Source organism: Nerophis ophidion, linkage group LG14 (assembly GCF_033978795.1).
Source record: "Nerophis ophidion isolate RoL-2023_Sa linkage group LG14, RoL_Noph_v1.0, whole genome shotgun sequence".
Classification (NCBI taxonomy): domain Eukaryota; kingdom Metazoa; phylum Chordata; class Actinopteri; order Syngnathiformes; family Syngnathidae; genus Nerophis; species Nerophis ophidion.
The window spans coordinates 22,602,458-22,624,116 of NC_084624.1; the positions used below are offsets into that span (position 1 = coordinate 22,602,458).

General features: G+C 40.6%; 1 protein-coding gene across 1 annotated transcript in view; it reads right to left on the minus strand.

The window, feature by feature from the left end:
- LOC133568294 (cullin-3-B-like) overlaps positions 1-21,123 on the minus strand; it is a 28,885-nt gene extending 7,762 nt beyond the window's left edge. Inside the window, exons 1-12 of the mRNA XM_061920133.1 lie at positions 20,822-21,123; positions 15,266-15,463; positions 15,075-15,188; positions 10,556-10,716; positions 10,370-10,484; positions 10,066-10,294; positions 9,851-9,996; positions 7,861-8,037; positions 7,603-7,773; positions 7,418-7,525; positions 1,831-1,955; positions 1,666-1,762 (exon numbers count right to left, since the gene is read on the minus strand). Coding sequence (XP_061776117.1) covers positions 1,666-1,762; positions 1,831-1,955; positions 7,418-7,525; positions 7,603-7,773; positions 7,861-8,037; positions 9,851-9,996; positions 10,066-10,294; positions 10,370-10,484; positions 10,556-10,716; positions 15,075-15,188; positions 15,266-15,463; positions 20,822-20,881 — 1,701 coding nt within the window. The 5' untranslated portion in view covers positions 20,882-21,123. The remainder of the gene's footprint in view (positions 1-1,665; positions 1,763-1,830; positions 1,956-7,417; positions 7,526-7,602; positions 7,774-7,860; positions 8,038-9,850; positions 9,997-10,065; positions 10,295-10,369; positions 10,485-10,555; positions 10,717-15,074; positions 15,189-15,265; positions 15,464-20,821) is intronic.
- Between the last annotated feature and the right edge of the window lie 536 nt (positions 21,124-21,659).

A 21,659-nucleotide genomic window follows, 5' to 3' on the forward strand; every position in this document is an offset into this window, starting at 1 on the left:
GGTTGGACCGAAAATCACCCCATATTCTTTACTGTTCACTAGTGTTACATATCTGAGTTATTGTGTAGAAATATGGGGAAACAACTACAAATGTGCGCTTCATTCACTAACGGTGTTACAAAGAAGATCAATTAGAATAATACATGTTGGATATAGAGAATAAGCAAACCCTTTATTTATTAAATCACAAATATTGAAATTCAACAATTTGGTGCATTTGCAAAACAGCTAAAATTATGTACAAAGCAAACTGTAACCTGCTAGCCAAGAATGTATAACAATTCTTCTCAACAAGAGAGGAGAAATATAACCTTAGAGGAAAATCAAATTTAATACATTTGTATGCATGTACAACACTTAAAACCTTTACCATATCTGTATGTGGAATTAATTGGAATGGATTAAGCAAACAAGTCAAACGAAGCACCAATGATTCAGTTTAAGAGACTGTTCAAACTTCAAGTGTCTAAGAAGTACACAGAAGAATAATTACGATGAACATTTTAAACCCTTTTTTTATCTTTTGAGATAAAGATTATTTAATATTTGTTTACTTACTATGGTATATTATTTATTCATTTATTCACTGTTCTGTTACACGGAACAAGGAAATGGGAAAAAACTGTTATGGTAAGAAAAGGGGCAGAATTAAATAAGCTCAGCTTCTTTCTACTCCTTTTTGGTCGTGCTGTAATGAAACAACTGTAAATATGTGATGCATTACACCACAGGTGTCAAACTCAAGGCCGGGGGCCAGATTTGGTCCGTGACATCATTTCATCTGGCCCGCAAACACCAGGCAATGAAATGTGTCAATAAAGTACTTCATATTTTCTCACTAAATGTAATTGATTTTTTTCATTTGGACGAAAAAAAAGGTATGTACTGCTTGAAATTGCATGCCTTTTGAACTTTAATAGTATCCAATATTGCAACAAATATTACATTATAAGTTTTTGTCTAAATAAAATTTATAAAAATACTTACATTTACAGCAAATTACCCATCAAATTAATAAAAATGACAATACATTTTAAGTTGTTCTTTACAGCATATTACTGTATATAAAAAAAAAATAGTTTTTTGCGTTAAAATTCTGTTGCTGCCAGTTTGTAACTCTAAAATCTACGGTTGTTGTTTTTAACGGTGTATTACTGTAAATGGAAAGACGGTACATTTGTTTTTACGGCAGAAAAACTGGCAGTGAAGTTGCCAGCATAAAAAAAGAATGTGTACTATTTTTCCATGAATAATATATTGTGGTAAAAACGAATGTCAATTTAACACTTAATTTCTGGCAACTAAGCTGCCAGTTTTTTCCGTAAAATCGTCCCGAAAAAACGGTGGTACTGGTTTTCCATTTACCGTCAAATGTTAAAAAAACAACACCACCACTATATTTTACAGTAAAATTTTGTAAATGTAAATTTTTTCTGTAACATTTACATAAAACAATTTATATACTTAATAAAAACCAGAGGAAAATTCATACATTATTCTCTGTTGAAAGCAGGTCTCTGATGGCAGACATAACTGCCATGTGGCCCTCAATGAAAATCACTTGGACATCCCTGCATTACATTGTATCATTTTAAATAAACTGAACTGAACTGCACGCAAGATATGGTGATACTCCCCTTCGTTAAAAAGTCACAAGACACCCACCTTTTTCAAGGCGCCGTAAAACGTTGCAATTAGGTCGGCGCCGCCCATGTGATGTTGCAGCGTGAGCTGTCGCCCGGTGTGTTTGGCGAGGTAAAACCTGCCGAAACACAATATTGAGCTTCTGAACACAAACTATGTACTGAAATGTCAACGAGTGACTAACACCTCCTAAAGACTTCAAAGGCGTGTTGGGGGGATGAAGGAATGGTGCATCTGGGCGTCGCAGACTGTGTGGGCCAGTAACCAGTCGTGAGGACTCGGACAGTCAGGTCTACACCACATAGAGAGGCCTAAGAAAGAAGCAGGCACCATTGCATGGTGATTAATCAAATAAGCATTTCTTATAGTAGAAACTGCAACTACAAATTGTAATCCTGCTTGATTCATCACACATTTGAAAGATAGAAGAGATGCACAACACAGACAATGTAATTGTCTCACATTTGGGAGACAATAGAGCTTTTAATACTTCATTATTTCATAATGTATGTTGATGACATGTGTTTTAATGTCCTCAACCTAGTTGCGCCATCGCAAGCGGCAAACAGTGCAAAGCCGCATTTAAGTCATCAATCCTTGCCTCAAAAGTGGCAAATAAACCTTTCTTATACTTTTAATTATCACTGAAGGACGAGGGATAGCTGAAGATGCTACACTACACCGTGTAGTAGGATACAATAAAGAGTGTTAACCACTTAGCTAAACGGTTAGACAGGTGGGCGGATCCATACAAATATCGAAGGCAACAATAAGTATAGTATCAGTTTTTTGGCCGATAATACAGTGATTTGATAAAAACTTTTTATTGTCCTAAAATCTTTTGTCGTTTTTGGAGAAATGAATAACCTGTACAGAGGAGGGTTTTAAGGCCAAGACCAAATAATTTTCAATCACAGCAAATAGTAAGACTTATCATTGAAATATTTAATGAATGATGCTGTATCACCATTCTGTGTTCTTGTCTGATTATAAATGTGATCAAAAATTTAATCAATTAATGATCTTGAAAATTTGAAGTATAATCACAGGGTGGCCACACATTTTCTGCAGGCGAGCTACTTTTCAATTGACCAAGTGGAGGGGATCTACCTCATTCATGTACATCATTTATATTAGATTTATTTATGAAAGACACATTTTTGTTAACAAGTTAAAGGTGTTTAATGGTAATAACAGCATGTTTAACACATATAGATTCCTTTCATTTATGAAGACAAGAATATAAGTTGGTGTATTAGCTGATTCTGATGACTTGCAAGGATTGGAAAAAGGCAGTAGTGATGATTAAGTCCGCATTTTCAAATGGAGAAAAAAAAGTCTTCCTTTCTGTCCAATACCACATTAAAGTGGTTGTTATTTTGGCATCTTATTTGTCCAGTTTCCATACTCCTTTTTATACACTTTACAAGAAATACATAGGCGGCAAACTCTGTAGCATGCTAGCGTGTGCGCGCAGCTTTCGGAGACTTTATTTTGTTAGAACAGGCAGGATGAAGCAGCGCTTTTATTGTGAAGACAGGAACTGTGCAGTCGGTCTTTAGAGTTTTAACGGCAGGTACGGCGCGCCTTCCTGTCGGACATTTTTTTAAATAATGATCTGGCAACAGCCAGTGTCATCTCACAGAACCCTGGGGTGCCGTGAATGTCAATCAAGTGGCGAAAGTGACGTCTTTGTGAAGATTGATAATCGCTAAACTTTTAGGTCTATTTTTTAATACCTGGCTGGCCATCAACTGACACACCCTCCACCATCGACCGCTAGCTCGCCATCCACGTAATGGGCACCCCTGCATTATCAGCATTAGCATGGCCAATTCTTCCCAAAATGTGTACTATCGCCCAAAACTGCAATATATCCAAACAAAAGAATAAGAGATTAATAATAGTTTTAAGAAAATTATGCAACTGCAGTATGTAACTACATATGTTATCAGTTGAATTAAGAGACTTTGTAACCTGTTTTGAAATGGTTCTATTATTATTTGTACTCCACATGATGTAATATATTGTGATGTATAGTTGTGGACAAACGTTTACATACACTTGTAAAGAACATAAAATATCATGGCTGTCTTGAGTTTCCAATAATTTCAACCACTCTTATTTTCTTGTGATGGATTGATTGGAACATATAATTGTTGGTCACAAAAAACAATCATGAAGTTTAGTTTATGAGTCTAGTGAAAATGTGACCAAATATGCTGGGTCAAAAGTATGCATACAGCAATGTTAATATTTGGTTGCATGTCCCTTGGCAAGTTTCATGTCAGGAAAACGCATGGCTGCCGTTTTGTTACCCCAAGATGCAACAACCAGGAGGATGAGCAGGTAAGATGTCTTTAAATATCATCAAACAGAAAAAATGAAGCAGTCTTGCAAACAGAAGTTCCAAACAGAGTGTGTTATCATCGAGCACTGAGGGGTGCTTGAGTGAAAACATAGACATGTATTGATTGGCAGCAGGTGTGGACTGGCTGCCAATCAATGGCAGGTGAAGAGAAAACAGTGCTCTGCGGAACAAACAGGGAATTTAACAAAATAAGAGCACTGACGGGAAGTAAACACAAAAACCAACAGAAATAAAGTGACCGATCGTCACATTTCACTGCAATAAGGCGCTTTTGGTAGCCATCCACAAGCTTCTGGTTCAATTTTTGACCACTCCTCTTGACAAAATTGGTGCAGTTTAGCTAAATGTGTTGGTTTTCTGACATGGACTTGTTTCTTCAGCATTGTCCACACTTTTAAGTGTGGTGTTTCTAGGAATAAAGGCCTCACCTTTTCTCCTCCAAACATATTGCTGGGTATTGTGGCCAAACATCTCAATTTTTGTTTCATCTGACCACAGAACTTTCCTCCAGAAGGTCTTATGTTTTTCTGATGTCAGATAAAACACAAAATTGAGCTGTTTGGCCACGATACCCGGCAATGTTTGGAGAAAAGGTGGGCCTTTAATCACAGGAACACCATCCTACACTCAAGCATGGTGGTGGTAGTATTATGCTCTGGGCCTGTTTTGCTGCCAATGGAACTGGTGCTTTACAGAGAGTAAATGGGACAATGAAAAAGGAGGATTACCTCCAAATTTTTCAGGATAACCTAAAATCATCTGCCGGAGGTTGGGTCTTGGACGCAGTTGGGTGTTCCAACAGGACAATGACCCCAAACACACGTCAAAAGTGGTAAATGGCTAAATCAGGCTCGAATCAAGGTTTTAGAATGACCGTCCCAAAGTCTTGACTTAAACGTGTGGACAAAGCTGAAAAAACAAGTCCATGGCAGAAATCCAAAAAATGTAGCTGAACTGCACCAATTCTGTCAAGAGGAGTGGTCAAAAATTCAACCAGAAGCTTGTGGATGGCTACCAAAAGCGCCTTATTGCAGTGAAACTTGCCAAGGGACATGTAACCAAATATTAACATTGCTCTATGTATACTTTTTGTATTATTAGGTCCATCAGTGCTAAATATTATAAACTTATCACTTTCCTCGGGCACTGTTCCCTTAGCATTCAAAAAAGCGGTTATTCATCCTCTCCTTAAAAGACCTAACCTCGATCCTGACTTCATGGTAAACTACCGACCGGTGTCTCACCTTCCCTTTATTTCGAAAATCCTCGAAAAAATTGTTGCAGAGCAGCTAAATGAACACTTAGCGTTTAACAATCTATGTGAAACCTTTCAATCCGGTTTCAGGGCAAATCACTCGACTGAGACAGCCCTCGCAAAATTGACTAATGATCTATTGCTAACGATGGACTCTGATGCGTCATCTATGTTGCTGCTCCTCGATCTTAGCGCTGCTTTCGATACCGTCGATCATAATATTTTATTAGAGCGTATCAAAACACGAATTGGTATGTCAGACTCAGCCCTGTCATGGTTTAACTCATATCTTACTGATAGGATGCAGTGCGTCTCCCATAACAGTGTGACCTCGGACTATGTTAAGGTAACGTGTGGAGTTCCCCAGGGTTCGGTCCTTGGCCCTGTACTCTTCAGCATCTACATGCTGCCGCTAGGTGACGTCATACGCAAATACGGTATTAGCTTTCACTGTTATGCTGATGACACCCAACTCTACATGCCCCTAAAGCTGACCAACACGCCGGACTGTAGTCAGTTGGAAGCGTGTCTTAATGAAATTAAACAATGGATGTCCGCTAACTTTTTGCAACTTAATGCCAAAAAAACGGAAATGCTGATTATCGGTCCTGCTAGACACCGACCTCTATTTAATAATACAACTTTAACATTTGACAACCAAATAATAAAACCAGGTGACTCTGTAAAAAATCTGGGTATTATCTTCGACCCAACTCTCTCCTTTGAGTCACACATTAAAAGCGTTACTAAAACGGCCTTCTTTCATCTCCGTAATATCGCTAAAATTCGCTCCATTTTGTCCACTAAAGACGCCGAGATCATTATCCATGCGTTTGTTACGTCTCGTCTCGATTACTGTAACGTATTATTTTCGGGTCTCCCGATGTCTAGCATTAAAAGATTACAGTTGGTACAAAATGCGGCTGCTAGACTTTTGACAAGAACAAGAAAGTTTGATCATATTACGCCTGTACTGGCTCACCTGCACTGGCTTCCTGTGCACTTAAGATGTGACTTTAAGGTTTTACTACTTACGTATAAAATACTACACGGTCTAGCTCCAGCCTATCTTGCCGATTGTATTGTACCGTATGTCCCGGCAAGAAATCTGCGTTCAAAAGACTCCGGCTTATTAGTGATTCCTAGAGCCCAAAAAAAGTCTGCAGGTTATAGAGCGTTTTCCGTTCGGGCTCCAGTACTCTGGAATGCCCTCCCGGTAACAGTTCGAGATGCTACCTCAGTAGAAGCATTTAAGTCTCACCTTAAAACTCATCTCTATACTCTAGCCTTTAAATAGACCTCCTTTTTAGACCAGTTGATCTGCCGCTTCTTTTCTTTCTCCTATGTCCCCCCCTCCCTTGTGGAGGGGGTCCGGTCTGATGACCATGGATGAAGTACTGGCTGTCCAGAGTCGAGACTCAGGATGGACCGCTCATCGGGACCCAGGATGGACCGCTCGCCTGTATCGGTTGGGGACATCTCTACGCTGCTGATCCGCTTGAGATGGTTTCCTGTGGACGGGACTCTCGCTGCTGTCTTGGATCCGCTTGAACTGAACTCACGCGGCTGTGTTGGAGCCACTATGGATTGAACTTTCACAGTATCATGTTAGACCCGCTCGACATCCATTGCTTTCGGTCCCCTAGAGGGGGGGGGTTGCCCACATCTGAGGTCCTCTCCAAGGTTTCTCATAGTCAGCATTGTCACTGGCGTCCCACTGGATGTGAATTCTCCCTGCCCACTGGGTGTGAGTTTTCCTTGCCCTTTTGTGGGTTCTTCCAAGGATGTTGTAGTCGTAATGATTTGTGCAGTCCTTTGAGACATTTGTGATTTGGGGCTATATAAATAAACATTGATTGATTGATTGACTTTTGACCCAGCAGATTTGGTCACATTTTCAGTCGACCCATAATAAATTCATATAAGAACCAAACTTCATGAATGTTTTTTGTGACCAACAAGTATGTGCTCCAATCACTCTATCACAACAAAATAAGAGCTTTTATTGGAAACTCAAGACAGCAATGACATTATGTTCTTTACAAGTGTAAGTAAACTTCTGACCACGACTATAATTCCTAATCGCAGGAAGCTGCAAAACATCGCGATATAGATTTTAGGTCATATTGGGTGGGCATATTTCTTACCGGCGTGGACTGGATGTGTCGCCTGAACTCATCCATTGTTGTATTGGATATGGTCATATCTCGAAACATTCCCTCCAGTTTTGATGTAAACTGACAGCCGCATTCGGTCTATGCAGAGGACAGACGGACAACCGTGAGCTCAAACAGCAGACATCGCCGACGTAAGACAACTGACCTTCTCTTACTTTGAGCTTGCAGATCATGCTCTTCTCTAAATCGTCCGAGACGCTCTTGTTGCTGAGCAGTCTGCGGCCCAGATGCTGCTTGTAGTACCTTTCAAACACGTCCTTCTCTTGCAAAAACCTGAACAACACCATCGTCTTGTCCAGAATTGCCTCCACCTCCTGTTCTGTCAACTATACAAGACCAGACAGAGAACAAAAACCCTCAGTTTTTTCAGGATGAAGATGGGAGCTATTTCTCAGCTCTATATAACGACATACCCCTCGAACGCCCTTCTTGAGCTTGTCGTCAATGAAGAGCGATAGGTACTCCGGGGAGCGCGAGTTCAGGTTGAGGAAATACTCAAAGTCACCAGCGATAGTTTGTTTAAATTGTTTGTCGTTGATAAAGGACTCGTGGAGGAAATGGTCGAATACCGTCTTCAGGTCAAGCAGACCCTGTTGAGGAGAGGATAACACAAAATTTTTGCTTTCCTTCACAAAAAACCAAATAGCTGGCAACACAAATGAGGATGTTTAAATTATGTCCAATGTGTCAATATTTTTCTCTGAGCATAACTTCGCAAGGTGAATTTAATTTATCTTTCACAAGAGCTGTGCGATTATATGATGGCGATAAATTTCAGATCAATCGCAGAGATCAGCTGTGGGCATGTTTAACGATCAAAAATGTTGGTTATGTCTGTGACGAAAGCCCATCCATCCATCCATTTTTCTACCGCTTATTCCCTTTGGGGTCGCGGGGGGCGCTGGTGCCTATCTCACCTACAATCGGGCGGAAGGCGGTGTACACTCTGGACAAGCCGCCAATGAAGGTAAACCGCTCCGCTTCCGGTTGTGATTTGCCGCAGATGTATGAGCGAAACGCTAACCCTCACCGGACTGATATTTCAACTCGAAACTATCTGTATTGTTATTAAAAATTATGCAAGTAGTGATGATGTTTACATTCTGAAAATGTCTTTATTATCTCTGAGAGGGATTTGTTTATTTGGGATCTAGAATCAGTGCACCAACACTCAGGACTGTGAAGAGGTTCCAAGTCACATTACAGGCCAAAAGTTTGGACACACCTTCTCATTCAATGCGTTCATTATTTTCATGACTATTTACATTGTAGATTGTCGCATCAAAACTATGAATGAACAAATGTGGAGTTATGTACTTGTACAAAAAAAGGTGAAATAACTGACAACATGTTTTATATTCTTCTAAATAGCCACACTTTGCTCTGATTACTGCTACGCACACTTTTGGCATTCTCTCCATGAGATTCAAGAGGTAGTCAACTGAAATGGTTTTCCAAGTCTTGAATCTCTTGAAGCTCATGGAGAGAATGCCAAGTGTGCAAAGCGGTATGATTATCAGAGCAAAGATTGGCTATTTTAAAGAAACTAGAATTTAAAACATGTTTTCAGTTTTCACCTTTTTTATGTTTTCAGAAATACAATCATGTGTGCTTACGGAATGTAACCCTGCAAACTGTAGTGATCTATATTGATATATAATGTATATATTGTGTTTTTTATGGTGATTTAATAATTTAAAAAAAACAAAAAAAAACAAAACTTTTCTTTATTTCATTTCTTGTGTGGCCTGGTACCAATCGGTCCGCGGCCCAGTGGTTGGTGAACACTGCTGTATAGTACACATTTTGTTAAATACAAACATGAATAAAACCAATTCTAAAAATATATTTTTATATTTAGATTGTATTTAGCCAGAATAGTTATTTTATTAAATTTGTTTTGTTCTCTTGTTACTTTTGTTTTTTGAGTAAAGATGCTTTCAAACAGGCAGGTTAAATACAATATAAAACAAGCTGTGATATTAATCGTGATCGATATGACAAAAAAAACAATGATCTTTGTCTGACAGCATTTAGACAATATACTGCTATAAAAGCTTTACATTTACTACTTTGAAGTATAATTAGTTTTAACTTGTCATTGTCCTTTGAGACGCTATTTAGTTACATAATCTTAAAAGTTGCCAAAAAAAGATTAGCGGATTGCAAAGTTAATTTTTGTGTGCATCAACAAAGCAGATATCTTGCTGCAGCGATTTTGATGGTGGGTGTATCATGAAGGTTAGGGCAGAAAATAGAGAATTATACCACTTGGCCTTTGAAGGTTTTTCACCATTTTACATTTTGTTGACATATTTTGAATGTTGCCTTTTATTTTGTCTCCTATAGTCACTAGTTGCCTAGTCTACATAAGCAAAGCACTTCAGACCCAATAAAGCAAACCTGGATATAGTCGACTGGGTTTTTGCCCTCTCCTTCTTCTGACACAAGAGCTTTCCCCTGCTCTCTTAAGTACACACTCATACAATCGCACATAGTTTTTAGGCCATTTGCCACTCGACTGAACAGCTTGTACATGCACGCCAGGTCTGTGGGTAGAGGTAATGAAGAACAATAAGCAACAGTTTGTGATGTACAGAGGAAAAGTTATCTTCTACCTTCTGTTATGCCATTCTTCAGCATGTGCACCATCCCGGAGTTCTCCATATCTACTATAGTTTTCATGTGTTTTGTTATAAGTTCTCTTTCCACTACTTTAACAATGGAGTCCTCTGTGGACTTGTCCAAGCAGTGCATTACACGCTCAATCTCTTCATTGATTCTGGCCTCCACCTTCTTGATGTAGATGCTGGTGCTGTTTTCTGCGAGGAACCGCTGGCTTTCCATCTAACATGGGATACACGCGGTTACTTAATATGCCGAGTACATTCTTTAGCGCACAGAAACCAAAAGGCGACTCACCTGGTAGAACCCGGCTGACATTTCTAAGAAGGGGCGCTCAAAGTCTTCTTCATATACAGACCTGCTATCCAAGCCGAGAACCATCAGCATCTGGCAGGTGTTTCTGATGGAGCCCCTGCAATGACAACAAGCTTCTTTGTAATGAATAAGTGACACGGGACATATTTAGCGCAGGTGGTCCCTGACCTGTCTACAACCTCTCCCCTCCTCTCGCGTTTAATCATGTCCAAGAGAGTCTGCCACAAGTGGTCTCGAATGGAGCTGTAGTGAACCACCTGCTCTCTGAATACAACGAGGCTGAGGTTGTACACATTCTCCACGTTGCTTTGCTGGACGTATACTCGGTCCTGGAATCACATGGTAGAACATGATGGATGTATGTGGAGGTTCAACACAGATCTTTGTCAACTCTTAGAGAAATAGTGTATTTTAAACCAGTGATACCTTGCACTGTATTTTTTGGACTACAACGCCCTTAAAATCCTTTCAGTTTCTAAAAAAAAAAATCGACCGTGCACCTTATAACTTGGTGCGCCTAATGTACGTATAATTCCGACTTTGAAGCAATTTTATTTGGTACATGGTATATGGTACATGGTACATGGAATCAGCACCTCCAAGTCCGAGTCCATGGTTCTCGCCCGGAAAAGGGTGGAATGCCATCTCCGGGTTGGGGAGGAGACCCTGCCCCAAGTGGAGGAGTTCAAGTACCTAGGAGTCTTGTTCACGAGTGAGGGAAGAGTGGATCGTGAGATCGACAGGCGGATCGGTGCGGCGTCTTCAGTAATGCGGACGTTGTACCGATCCGTTGTGGTGAAGAAGGAGCTGAGCCGGAAGGCAAAGCTCTCAATTTACCGGTCGATCTACGTTCCCATCCTCACCTATGGTCATGAGCTTTGGGTCATGACCGAAAGGATAAGATCACGGGTACAAGCGGCCGAAATGAGTTTCCTCCGCCGTGTGGCGGGGCTCTCCCTTAGAGATAGGGTGAGAAGCTCTGCCATCCGGGAGGGACTCAAAGTAAAGCCGCTGCTCCTTCACATCGAGAGGAGCCAGATGAGTTGGTTCGGGCATCTGGTCAGGATGCCACCCGAACGCCTCCCTAGGGAGGTGTTTAGGGCACGTCCAACCGGTAGGAGGCCACGGGGAAGACCCAGGACACGTTGGGAAGACTATGTCTCCCGGCTGGCCTGGGAACGCCTCGGGATCCCCCGGGAAGAGCTAGACGAAGTGGCTGGGGAGAGGGAAGTCTGGGTTTCCCTGCTTAGGCTGTTGCCCCCGCGACCCGACCTCGGATAAGCGGAAGATGATGGATGGATGGATGGATGGACATGGTATAATGATGAGTGTGACCAGTAGATGGTAGTCATCCATGAGATATATAAGTGGACTGCAAGTTGACTACGCTAGTAAAGAAAGCCTATAACTTTGAAGTTTCATTAATAATATAATACTAATAATATTATACAAGGCGCTCAAAAATATGTCCTAATGTTTTAGTAGGACTTTGGTAAGCTACAAAGCCGCACCACTTGATGGATTGTCGTCGCATTACAGCTACCAATGTCAGACGGCGCTTAAACATACGGGTATTATTATGGTGTGTGTATAAGGACCCCAAAATGGCACCTATTAAGAGACATTATCTGGCGTTTTGTTTAGAAAGTTGAAACCAACTTTTCTTATGTATTTGTTCCTACTGTTGTGTATTTGGGATCTGCATAAGTTTCGAAAATGTGCGTGCGTCCGCCATTGTCGTCCGCAACCTAGTCTATAGCATTCTTCTTTTTGTCTATCCTCTTGTGGTGGGGCATTCATCCTCCGCTGTTGCCATTTTTAATAGAAAGTGTACAGTTGTCACTTATATCTGTCAGTAGGTTCGCTATGGAAGCTTTGAAAACTTCCGGTACAACAAAGATGACAGGAAGAAGACACTGTTAAAGTGGATACACGTAAATAAGCCGGCCACAAAAACGACGCATCCTGAAGAGATGGTCAGAAAGTGGCTTGAAGATGGTCTGTAAAACATAATCTATGCAACATTTTGAACAAAGAACCGCCATTACATGTTATGTAGACTACAAGGAAGTGTTTTAAATGGAGAAAAAAAAAATCATAATATGACCCTTTTAATGTGCCTTATAATGCGGTGCAATGTTTGTATGAAAGTTGACCTGGATGGACCTGTTCATGGGCAGTGCGCGCCTTACAATTCGGTGCACCATATTTTCCGAAAAATAGAACAAAAACTACCGTCATATAGTGATGCATGTTAATGACATTCGAGTTGTGCCCGCAAATGAGAGCAATAAGCAAAGTGCCCACAATGCAATGCAAAGTCCTCGCAAACAAAACAGCGGGTCATGTCCCAGCACAGTACAAAGCTGCTTCTCAATCACTAATCCTCGCCTCCAAATATACTGTTTCTTACAAGTGTCATTACCACTGGAAGACTAGAGGAAGAAAAACAGCAAAAAACGCTGCACTACAAATCGTAAGAAAATACAAAACAATTGCTAGGCGCTATGATACAGCTCTTGAATGTAATAAACGGGTGGGGAGATTAATACAAATAACAGTATTGATACCAATTATAGTATCAGTATATCCTACAGTGAATAATGTTGTTTATTAACACAAATTGTTTTTGTTACCGTTTAAAAACTTGAGAAATAAGAGTTATAACTATTAGTGTTTGCTCTTATTACACTATTGACACTATTCAAATATTAACTAATATTCTTACGCTGCCTACCTGTATTTTTGTCAAATTACAGTAGTAATCCAAAATTTAAGCACACTGTGTTGTAACTTTTAAGTATCAGTATTGAAATGACCAATAATGCCCCTGTAACTACTCGGTATTGGATAAACAAGCTGTAGTATCGCCCAAAGTAATGGAAAGTATCCAAACAACAGAGTAATAAATGCTTAGTACATTTGAAGAAAGGTGCATATAGAAATAAGTTACAATAAAAAGTAAGTGGCTAATAACAGTAAATTAGCAAAGAGATTAATAATAAATGTAATACGTTAGGGACAAGCGATAGAAAATGGATGGATGGATGTTACTGCTAATATAGCAGCCAAATTAAGAGTCTTTATAACCCATTTCGAAATGGTTCTATGAGCATTTATATGACAAATACATTGTGTTGTATATCATAATCCCAGGAGGCATCACTATTATATCATGATATAGATTTTAGGCCATATTGACCATCCCTATCTAGTATCCTATTACTTACGGTGACCTGCACTCTGTGTTTAAACTGTAAAACCCTCACATTTCAGCAGAGGACAAGTCACAATACCATGGTAAGGATTTCAGTTTATTTTGAACATGCTGAAGATGTTACATTGTGGTGCATATAAATTAAACTTGGATATACTTTAGAGTAGTCTTTGTTTTGACCAATCATTGAGGACATAACCTGAAACCCAGCTGGCCATAGTCTCTTTATACACAACTCTGGTATCTCTTATGTATGACTGCCATCAACTGGTCACACTTATCATCACACTGTGTAAAAAAGTGCTTTGAGGTCGGTAAGCACAACACGAATTAATCCGTACATTAGGCGCACTGGGTATTAAAACGCACTGTCGATTTTTGGGAAAATTATCAAATTTTACGAGCGCCTTATAGTTCGAAAATTTACTGACATTTTAAAGGAGATGGACAGTCTCAAGTGGAAGGCTGAGGAGTGCATTGTGTCCAATTTCAACCGGATCTGTGAGGTCATCCGGGATTACAGGATTGCAGCTACAATTTGTGCCACATAGCGAGTTTCATGCTAAATAGGTTTAAGGCAGTGCTAATTAAAATGTTCTTTCCACTAAATGTTGACATTTTAGACATGTGAATAGAATAAAATGGCCGTGTGTTGAGTGGGTTGTACGTTATACAGGTACTAGTATAGTATCGCGATACTAATGAATCATATTTGGTAATATACCACCTCTAAAAAGTACCGGTCCCTGCCCCCTTGTTTTTTAACGGGCATGACAGCGCGTTGTCGTCACGTCATGACATTGCTGGTTTTAGTGAGCAGAGGAGCATGTTCAGCAGCGCACACACACAGAGTACTACAAGCAGACAGTGTGTAGACAGAAAAGGGAGAATGGCCTCATTTTGGCTTGAAAATGAACGATAAAGGTGAAGTTATAACATTGAAACGTCTTCTGGAAGACATACTGTAAGACATTGCTAGCTAGCTAGCAACTTACGTTTATCCGCAATCTTCAGTGTTTTAGTTTCTTTTAAATCACAAATCCTCGCCTCCATGGCGACAAATAAAGTATGTTTCTTACAAGTATCATCCCTACAGGATACGAGGAATCACTACACACCGTAGGAGGATACAGTAGCTCACCGGCGTTACAATGTAAACAAATGCCATGGGTGGATCTACACCTGACATCCATTGTAATGATACCAAGACAAGGAGCGTATTTAGTCGATACTACCATCAATACTTTTTTAGCATCAAAAAAATCTTTAGTTTTTTTTAAAATTCATATTATTTTTATAAACTCAGGAAATACATCCCTGGACACATGAGGACTTTTAATATGACCAATGTATGATCCTGTAACTACTTGGTAATGGTTCGATACCTACATTTGTGGTATCATCCAAAACTAATCTAAAGTATCTAAACAACAGAAGAATAAATGAGGGGGTATGCACACGTCTACTTACCATGTACATCAGAATGTCTCGAATCATGATTGTGGCTGTCTGATGATCATTCCACTCTTGATTGAGGATTTGCAGAAATGTGTTATTTAGAGACTTGAGGACATCATGCCGTACCTTCAGTTAAACACCAAAGTTAGCACAAGCGGCAGTCATTTGAAAAAAACTAAACAAAAACAAGGATATTTAATTACTTTGTTGACGAGATGTTCAGTGACAACCTCCTTCAGGCCCGCGTAGAGCTTCTCCCCGTGTTTGTGGAGCACCATGGTGTAGGCGTTTCTGTACAGCTCCTCAAAGCTCAGCCCGCTGTTGTTCTTCCGCTGGATCTCCTGGATGGCATTCTTCAGCAGGGCCCATATATTTTCCACATACTTCTCATCCATTGTCATCTAAAGTGAAAGGATAAAAATGTGGTAAAATGTGAGTGATTGGCCAGTCGTAATAACATGCTGTTGGAGGTGCAGCAGCTTGAAATTTAGACAATATATGTTCAAACTTAGAAGACAAAGACCAAACTTTCATGTTCTGGAGGCATTGTGCTAAAAAAATCCTCACAATTACATCCTTGTCTTTTTCATGCTGCATTAAACTGCTATGAGGACCAACCTCTAAAGTACAAATGTGGTTAAGATGTGGCCAAAAACTAAAAGCATCTGCAAGACTGATGGCAACAAAAGCAGTGGTTTCATGCAGTGGTAACAATAGTGCATTGCCCAACTGTAAGATCGGTTATCTGAAGAATTGGTTTATGCCTGCAATGCATCGCGACAGTGCTGCAACCTAACATTTTACTTGCGCTTTTTAACTCATAATTTTACCACACAGTGACATTTGAAAAAACAACATTTTGTCAGTGGAGCAGCCAGTAGACCTTACCTACATATGTAAACCTTCCCAAACATGTTTAAAACCGTTCAATCAATCAATCAATGTTTATTTATATAGCCCTAAATCACAAGTGTCTCAAAGGGCTGCACAAACCACATCGACATCCTTGGTACAGAGCCCACATAAGGGCAAGGAAAAACTCACACCAAATGGGACGTCAGTGACAGTGACAATGATGACTATGAGAAACCTTGGATAGGACAGCATATGTGGGCAACCCCGCCCCCAGGGGAGACTGAAAGCAATGGATGTCGAGCGGGTCTAACATGATATTGTGAAAGTCCAGTCCTGGGTTCAATCCCAGGCTCGGGATCTTTCTGTGTAGAGTTTGCATGTTCTCCCTGTGAATGCGTGGGTTCCCTCCGGATACTCCGGCTTCCTCCCACTTCCAAAGACATGCACCTGGGGATAGGTTGATTGGCAACACTAAATTGGCCCTAGTGTGTGAATGTGAGTGTGAATGTTTTCTTTCTATCTGTGTTGGCCCTGTGATGAGGTGGCGACGAAATGCAGCTGAGATAAGCTGTGGGTGCCCCTTGTCACCTCAAAAGGAACAAGCAGTATGAAATGGATGGATGGATGAATACAAATTTGAATAAATGGAATGCAATGGAAAAACAATACAGTCTGGTGTATTGTGGGTGTGGGATATTATGTAGTTTCAGCTATTTGGGTTAAAAATATTTTTTTGCAAACCAGTAATTATAATCCGTAAATAATAAATGCCGTTGTTGAGTGTCAGTGCTGTCTACAGCTCGGCAGATTAACCGTGTTATTCTCTTCCATATCAGTAGGTGGCAGCAGGTAGCTAATTGCTTTGTAGACATCAGGTACATGCTTCATCATGATCACAATATAAAGACGACAGAGGGAGGCAGTGTGAAAGTAAAAATGTATCTAATGCTCAAAGGGCTACTGAAACCCACTACTACCGACCACGCAGTCTGATAATTTATATATCAATGATGAAATATTATTAGGGCTTCACGGTGGCAGAGGGGTTAGTGCGTCTGCCTCACAATACGAAGTTCCTGCAGTCCTGGGTTCAAATCCAGGTTCGGGATCTTTCTGTGTGGAGTTTGCATGTTCTCCCCGTGAATGCGTGGGTTCCCTCCGGGTACTCCGGCTTCCTCCCACTTCCAAAGACATGCACCTGGGGATAGGTTGATTGGCAACACTAAATTGGCCCAGGTGTGTGAATGTTGTCTGTCTTTCGGTGTTGGCCCTGCGATGAGGTGGCGACTTGTCCAGGGTGTACCCCGCCTTCCGCCCGATTGTAGCTGAGATAGGCGCCAGCGCCCCCAAAAGGGAATAAGCGGTAGAAAAGGGATGGATGGATGGATGATGAAATATTAGCATTGCAACACATGCCAATACGGCCTTTTTAGTTTATTAAGTAAATTGCAATTTTAAATTTCCCGCGAGTTTCTTGTTGAAAACGTCGCGGAATGATGACGCGTACGCGTGACGTCACGGACTGTTAGGAAATATTAGCGCTGCACCACTCGCAGCTAAAAGTCGTCTGCTTTAACCGCATAATTACACAGTATTTTGGACATCTGTGTTGCTGAATCTTTTGCAATTTGTTCATTTAATAATGGAGACTATAAAGAACAATGCTGTTGGTGGAAATCGCTGTATTGCAGCTGTCTTTAGCACCGAGACACAGCCGGTGTTTCTTTGTTTGTTGTGAAGCTTTAACAGAGAGCGGTCAACCAGCATGTTTTTGGATGGGGAAATTGTGATATATATTATACCGGAAACATCAGTGGATTATTCGTCGTCCTGCACCAGCTGTCAAAAAAGGCAGCTGTTAGCTTGGCTCCTCGGCTTCTCTCTGAGACACTGCGTGTTTAGAGCGGCCATCCGACCTCGAGGTATGTCTTTACAATCTTTATAATTCTCACTAAAACACTATTAAAACAATAAGCAGATAAGGGATCTTACAAAATTATCCTAGTAAATTACATCTGAAACGCTCACTTTGCCGCCGCTTATTTTTTTCTAGTCCTTCACTATCAGTATCCTAGTTCACAAATCTTTCATCCTCGCTCAAATTAATGGGGAAATTGTCGCTTTCTCGGTCCGAATTGCTCTTACTGCTGGTGGCTCCCATTATAAACAATGTGAATGTGTGGAGCCCTGCAACTCGTGACGTCACGCGCACATACTTCCGAAAAAAGGCAGGGCTTTTCTATTAGCGACCAAAAGTTAAGAATTTTATCGTCGATGTTCTTTACTAAATCCTTTCAGCAAAAATATGGCAATATCGCGAAATGATCAAGTATGACACATAGAATGGACCTGCTATTCCCGTTTAAATAAAAAAATCTCATTTCAGTAGGCCTTTAAACAAAAAAAAAACAAAAGAGGAGTGCCCCTATAAAAAGGCATTTAAGCTTAGGGATGGCTATGCAGAACGAAACTACAACTGAACTGGCTACAAAGTAAAGAAAAACAGAATGCTGGATGACAGCAAAGACTTACAGCGTGTGGAGCAAAGATGGCTTCCACAAAGTACATCACTACATGACATGACAACAATGTCCACACAAAGGATAGCAACAATTGAAATAGTCTTGATTGCTAAAACAAAGCAGGTGCAGGGAATAGCGCTGCAACAGGAACATACCAACAAAACAGGAAAAGTTACCAAAATAGGAGCGTAAGACACTACACGGGAAAACACCAAAAAACTCCAAATAAGTCACGGCGTGATGTGACAGTGCAGTTGTGATCAAAATTATTCAACCCCCACACAATTTTGGTGTTTTAGCAAGTTGGACATTTATTCCGTATTTTTTTTAGTCATATCAAATAGAGATGCATTAAATAGACGAATGCAACTTGAATTAAAACATTATATTTTGTAACATACCAAACAGTGTCATTTCTCATACTATATCATTGACAAAATTATTCAACCCCTTGAAGATCCTAACTCTTAAGAACAGAATTTGAATAAGGTCTTTTCAATCAGGTGTTGAAAACACCTGTAGATGTGATTAGAACCATAACGAGCAACAATTAAACTGATTGAAAAAGACTGTGACGATCAGCTTCTTGTAGATGGTCAATGGTGTATTTGCAACATGGTGAAGTCCAGGGAGTGGTCAAAGAAGTCAAGAGAGGAGCTAATTTCTTTTCATAAGAAAGGATATGGATATAAGAAAATAGCAAAGACATTACACATTCCAAGAGACAAAATTGGGAGCATAATTCGCAAGTTTAAAGCTAAAGGCACAGTGGAAACACTACCTGGGCGTGGTAGAAAGAGGATGCTGTCCGGTATTTGAAGTGTACAGTGGTGAAAAACCCCCGGGTAACAGCTGAGGAACTACAACAGGACATTGCAGAGGGGGGAACGCAGGTTTCGTCCCAGACAATAAGGCGCGCACTATGAGATGAAGGCCTCCATGCCAGAACTCCCAGGCGCACCCCACTTCTGACTACCAGGCACAAGAAAAATAGATTCCAGTGAGCCAAAAATCATCTGGACAAACCCCAAAGGTTTTGGGAAACTGTTCTATGGAGTGATGAGACAAAACTGGAACTCTTTGGGCCTATGAATCAACGTTATGTCTGGAGGAGAAACAATGAAGCTTACAAAGAGAAGAACACCTTGCCTACTGTTAAGCATGGTGGGGGGTCAATCATGCTCTGGGGCTGTTTCTCTGCCTCAGGTACCGGGAATCTCCAGCGCGTTCAAGGCATTATGAATTCTATTTCCTACAAGGATATATTAGCTGCAAATGTCATGAAGTCAGTGACGAAGCTGAGGCTTGGGAGACGTTGGACCTTTCAACAGGACAACGATCCCAAGCATACCTCCAAATCAACATCAGAGTGGTTGCAGAAAAAGGGCTGGAAGACTCTGGAGTGGCCTTCACAGTCGCCAGACCTAAATCCTATACAAAACCTGTGGTGGGACTTGAAGAAGACAGTTGCAGCACGCAAGCCGAAGAATATGAATGAACTGGAGGCTTTTGCCCAAAAGGAATGGGCTAAATTACCTGTAGATCGTTGCAAGAAGCTTGTGTCCGGTTATGTATCACGTTTGAAGGATGTAATTACTGCCAAAGGGTGTTCTACTAAGTACTAAAGATGCATGTAACTAGGGGGTTGAATCATTTTGTCAATGTGATATTAAGAAAAATGTCCTTTTTTGGTATTTTGTAAAATACAGTGTTACAATTTAAGTTGCATTTGTGTATTTGACACATCTTTATTTGATATGACTATAAACAAAATATGGAATACATTTCCAACTTGCTAAAACACCAAAATTGTATGGGGGTGGAATAATTTTGATCACAACTGTAATTCGGGACAAGTATAGCGATGCTTGGTTATGGTTTAAATTCATATTCAACAATTGCGATGACGACTTTTTATGGTCAATATCGAGTCCAATTTTTTAAAAGCGGTGTGCTTCTGGATTTTTATTTTAAAAAAAAGGTGCCTTGGCTGAAAAACACTGCTTGAGAATGCAAAAAACGTGATCTTGTCTGTCATAAGGACTTTGAACAATAGGCAAATATTCTCATAAATGGCAGTTTCCCTTTAAGTCATGTTATAACCTAGGGACAAACTTGCCAACTTGCTTGAGTAGTTTGAGATGTTTATGGCAGCTTTCCCTTGCAATGGGTATGTTATTGGTTGTCACATATTGACAGTGGGGACGTTTCTAGCCAGTGTTGCTGCTGTGAGAAGCTTGATTGATTGAAACGTTTATTAGTAGATTGCACAGTTCAGTACATTTACCGTACAATTGACCACTAAATGGTGACACCCGAATAAGTTTATCAACTTGTTCACGTAAATCAATTCATGGTAAAGCTATCGTGATAAATACTTACAGGGAACGCTCGTATCCTCATTTTGACCTCCTTCTTGGCTTCACCTTTCAGATTGGCCATGATTCTAATGGTCAAGTGACGCCCCCAAATAATAGAGACTGTAGAAACTGCGTTTGGCTGCTAGCTTTGGTTAAGGACATTGTTTCTTTGTAACAAACAGCAGTATGGCGTCACAAGCTCGCCATGTCGGATAAACTACGTAGCTGCTGCTCCTCTCTTGGCGACAAGACAAAAATGACGCCTTTCCGTTTGCTCACACTAGAGTTTACAAGTACTGCTACGCGCAGCTGCGAGAACGCCGGGCGGAAGTGGAGTCTTCGAAGACGGAAGTGCGTCGATGCGCATTGCTTTCTGGGATAGAAATGTGCCCCCGAGACTAACTATGCTCATTGATATAATTTTTTTATTTTACGAAGGTCCTGAGTATTCCTGAGTTCAATCCCGGGCTCGGGATCTTTCTGTGTGGAGTTTGCATGTCCTCCCCGTGACTGCGTGGGTTCCCTCCGGGTACTCCGCCTTCCTCTCACCTCCAAAGACATGCACCAGGGGATAGGTTGATTGGCAACACTAGATTGGCCCTAGTGTGTGAATGTGAATGTGAAGTGAGTTATATTTATATTTTATTTTTTATTTACTCTAGTGACTCAAAGCGCTTTACATAGTGAAACCCAATATTTAATTTTTTTTACATTTAAAGCAGTCTGGGTGGCACTGGGAGCAGGTGGGTAAACAGGGATAGGAATTTTCCGCGGAATTCCGCCGATTTTGGCGCCACCAGCCGCCAGGGTAATTTCTGTGAATCGTTTAAATCTGGGGAGAAAAGGGGGAGGCAATTAAG